This window comes from Otolemur garnettii, unplaced genomic scaffold, assembly GCF_000181295.1.
Source record: "Otolemur garnettii isolate 467f Iridium unplaced genomic scaffold, OtoGar3 scaffold00013, whole genome shotgun sequence".
Lineage (NCBI taxonomy): Eukaryota > Metazoa > Chordata > Mammalia > Primates > Galagidae > Otolemur > Otolemur garnettii.
Genome location: NW_003852408.1, coordinates 28751376 through 28755209, shown reverse-complemented (window position 1 = coordinate 28755209; position 3834 = coordinate 28751376). Strand labels below are relative to the sequence as shown.

The window sequence follows — 3834 nt, the reverse complement described above, 5'->3', positions numbered from 1 at the left end:
TTTTTATTTTTTTCTTAGAGACAGAGTCTCACTTTGTCACCCTCAGTAGAATGCTGTGGCATCACAGCTCACAGCAACCTCCAGCTCTTGGGCTTAGGTTACTCTTGCCTCAGCCTCCCAAGTAGCTGGGGCTACAGGTGCCCACCACAACGCCCAGCTATTTTTTTGTTACAGTTTGGCTAGGGTCAGATTTGAACCTGCCACCCTCAGTATATAGGGTCGGCAGCCTACTCAATGAGCCACAGGCACCGCCTGCTCAAGCTGGTCTTAAGCTCTTGAGCTCAAGCAGTCCACCCACCTTGGCCTCTCAGAGTGCTAGGATTATAGGCGCAAGCCACTTCAACCTGCCTCAGGATGATCTCTTGAGCCCAAGTATTTAGGGATATAGTGAGCTAGAATTGTGCCATCATACTCAACCCTGGGTGACATAGCATGATCCTATCTCCCTCTCTTTTTTTTTTTTTCTTTTGCAGTTTTTGGCTGGGGCTGGGTTTGAACCCGCCATCTCTGAAATATGGGGCTGGCACCCTACTCCTTGAGCCACAGGTGCCACCATGATCCTGTCTCTTAAAAAGGGGGGAGAAGACTCAGTTCCTTATACACCCATGTTCATAGTAGCATTGTTTATAAATAAACATAGCATCCCATATGTAGATTGAGCATCTGTTATCCAAAGTCCAAGCTGCTCTAAAATGTGAAACTTTTTGAGTGCTGCCATGAAGCAGCAAGTGGAAGTTACCTGCAGGCTGTGTACTTAAGGTGTATATGAAGCAAGCTTAAATGAATCTCAGATTTCCTTATATGGACTTTGGATTTCATCTCCAAAATATCTCATTGTGTGTATGCAAATATTTCAAATCCTGAAACTATTCTGGTCCCAAACATTTTGGGTGAGATATACCCAACCTGTATACACAATGGAATGTCACACAGCCTTAAAAAGGAATTTAGTTCTAAGACATTCTGCAACATGGAGGAATCTGGAAAAAATGTACTGAGTACAATAAGCCAATCACAAAAAGACAAATAGTGCATGATTACACTTACATAAAGTACTTAGAATAGGCAAATTCACAGAGACAGAAACTAATACAGTGCTTATATATATATATATTACCAACTACTATATTACTAAGTGTTGAGAGAAGGTGAGATTAAAAGCAGTTATTGGTTAATGAGTAAAGAGTTTTAAGTTTGAAATGATAAAAATGTTCTGAAAATAGTGAATGTTCTTAATGCCGCTAGTATATTTGAAAATGGTTGATGGTTAAATTTTATGTATATTTTACCACAAGAAACCCCTTTTAAAGATCCTGATTTCTTTTCATTCTAATCTCCTGCAGCCTTGTTAGATGACTTGGACAAGGAACTAAACAACTATATTATGAGGTGTCGAGAATGGTATGGCTGGCATTTCCCTGAATTAGGAAAAATTATTTCAGATAACTTGACATACTGCAAGTGTTTACAGAAAGTAGGTAAGTGATTTCTTCATCCTTTTCTTTTTCTTTCTTTTTTTTTTCTTTGTGAGATAGAGTTTCACTCTGTGGCCCAGGGGTTGAGTGTTGTGGTGTCATGGTAGCTCATAGCAACCTCAAATTTGGGGAGTCAAGCAGTCCTCATGCCTCAGCTTCCCAAGTAGCTGGGACTACAGGTGCCTAGCACAACACCTGGCTAATTATTCTATTTTAGAAGAGATGGGGTCTCACTCTTGGTCAGGCTGGTCTTAAAGTCCTGACCTCAAGCTGTCCATCTGTCTTAGCCTCCCAGAGTGCTAGGATTACAGGTGTAAGATGTTGGCACCCAGCTAATTTCCCAGCCCCTTAAAGTGGCTTTCTATGGTGAATATCATTAAATTTGCCATTAATAAGGACAACTGTAGGCTATGGGGCATCCTATAATAAAACATTTATACCTAATACTGACCAGGCACAGTGGCTTGTGCCTATAATCCTAGTGCTCTGGGTGGCCAAGGTGGGTAGATCATTTGAGAACAGCCTGAGCAAGAACGAGACCCCTTTTCTACTAAAAATTAAAAAACTAGGCTTGGCGCCTATAGCTCAGCAGCTAGGGCACCAGCCACATACAACCCATAGCTGGCAGGTTTGAATCCAGCCTGGGCCTACCAAACAACGACTACAACCAAAAAAATAAGTTAGGTATTGTGGGAGGCACCTTTAGTCTTAGCTACTTGGGAGGCTTAAGCCCAAGAGTTTGATGTTGCTGTGAGCTATGATGCCACAGCACTCTACCCAGGATGATAGCTTGAGACTCTGTCTCAAAGAAAAATATAGAAAAATTAGTTGGTGACTATGGTGAGTGCCTGTGGTCTCAGCTACTTGGCAAGGCAGAGGCAAGAAGGATCACTTGAGAGCAGGTGTTTGAAACCTGCCAGAGCAAGAGACCTTGTCTCTAGTAAAATAGAAAAATGAGCAAGGCAAGATATTACACACCTTTAGTTCCAGCTACACGGGAGGCTGAGGCAGGAGAATTGCTTGAATATAGGAGTTCGAGGTGAGCTAGGCTGAGACCATGGTGTTCTAGCCTGGGTAACTGAGCAAGACTCTGTTTGGAGGGAGAAAAAAATGTTGTCTATGGCATTACTGTTTATTCCTATCTTTAATTTTTTTCTTTTGTGAAATATTTTGTCTTATTTTGACTCAATTATTTTTTGGAGGGAGGTGATAGGGAGAAATTTTATCTCTAAAACCAAACCTTTAAATAAGGGAGAACCGACTAGGTCAAATCTTGTTTACTTTCTGTTTTGTTTAGGCATCCTTTTCATTGGCTTATCTCTACTTTTTCTTTTGACTATTTGGTGGATTTAAATAATTTTTTGAAGAGTGATTCTCCCTCATCCTCTGCAAACATTCTGTAGGCGATAGGAAGAACTATGCCTCTGCCAAACTTTCTGAATTGCTGCCAGAAGAAGTCGAAGCAGAAGTGAAAGCAGCTGCAGAAATATCTATGGGAACAGAGGTGTCAGAAGAGGACATTTGCAATATTCTGCATCTTTGCACACAGGTAAATTATACTTCTGGTGAATCTAGTGGTGTTACTAACTGTGTCATGGTAATTTTTTGATGGCAGTGATGATTTTTATACTTACCATTCACCTGATAAGACAAATATGAGGGTGTTCAGTCACTACCTCATCTGATGCCATCATGATTTGTATATTTCAAAGGAGGAAATATGTACTAAGATGAAATAATTTCTCTTGTTAGCATGGGCTGAATAATAAATTAACCAAAAATCCCATTATCAAGGCAGAAAAATATGGGTTGAATTATTTTGAGTTTTATGTCTAGGGCTTTTAGCAGTTTTTTTCTCTTCAAATTTGTAAATATACAGGATTCAACAGAGGTGGTGAAACAAATATCTCTTCCTTGGAATCCTTTAAAATACATACAGTAGCCCAGTGGTTCTCAACCTGAACCTATAATACAGTTCCTATGGATCACGACCCACAGGTTGCGCTACAGTAGCCAGTTGTGGTGGCTCACACCTGTAATCCTTGCACTCTTAGAGGCCAAGGCTGGTGGATTATCTGAGCTCACAAGTTCGAGACCAGCCTGAGCCAGAGCAAGACCCCATCTCTAATAAAAGAAAATATATACAGAAATGTTGTCTAACATTTCAGGCAGTGTACTAGTGGTCTATATACATTGTATAATGAAATCCTCATAATAACCAATTTACAGAAAACTGTTAATAAAAGTAGTTAACGTGGGCAGTGCCTATAGCTCATTGGGTAGGTTGCTGGCCACATACGCTGGGGCTGGCAGGTTCAAACCCAGTCCAGGCCAGCTAAAACAATAATGATAGCTACAA

General features: G+C 40.6%; 1 protein-coding gene and 1 non-coding gene across 5 annotated transcripts in view; both read left to right on the top strand.

Annotated features, from left to right (window-relative positions):
- NOP58 (NOP58 ribonucleoprotein) overlaps window positions 1–3834 on the top strand; it is a 43134-nt gene that overhangs the window by 23916 nt on the left and 15384 nt on the right. For all 4 annotated transcript variants that reach the window (XM_003785031.2, XM_023510407.1, XM_012802270.2 and 1 more), the window contains 2 exons: window positions 1344–1478; window positions 2879–3024. In XM_003785031.2, the coding sequence (XP_003785079.1) occupies window positions 1344–1478; window positions 2879–3024 (281 nt within the window). The remainder of the gene's footprint in view (window positions 1–1343; window positions 1479–2878; window positions 3025–3834) is intronic.
- On the top strand, window positions 3082–3168 carry LOC111723618. The gene has a single exon (XR_002772120.1). It is a non-coding gene; the product is annotated as a small nucleolar RNA SNORD11B (small nucleolar RNA).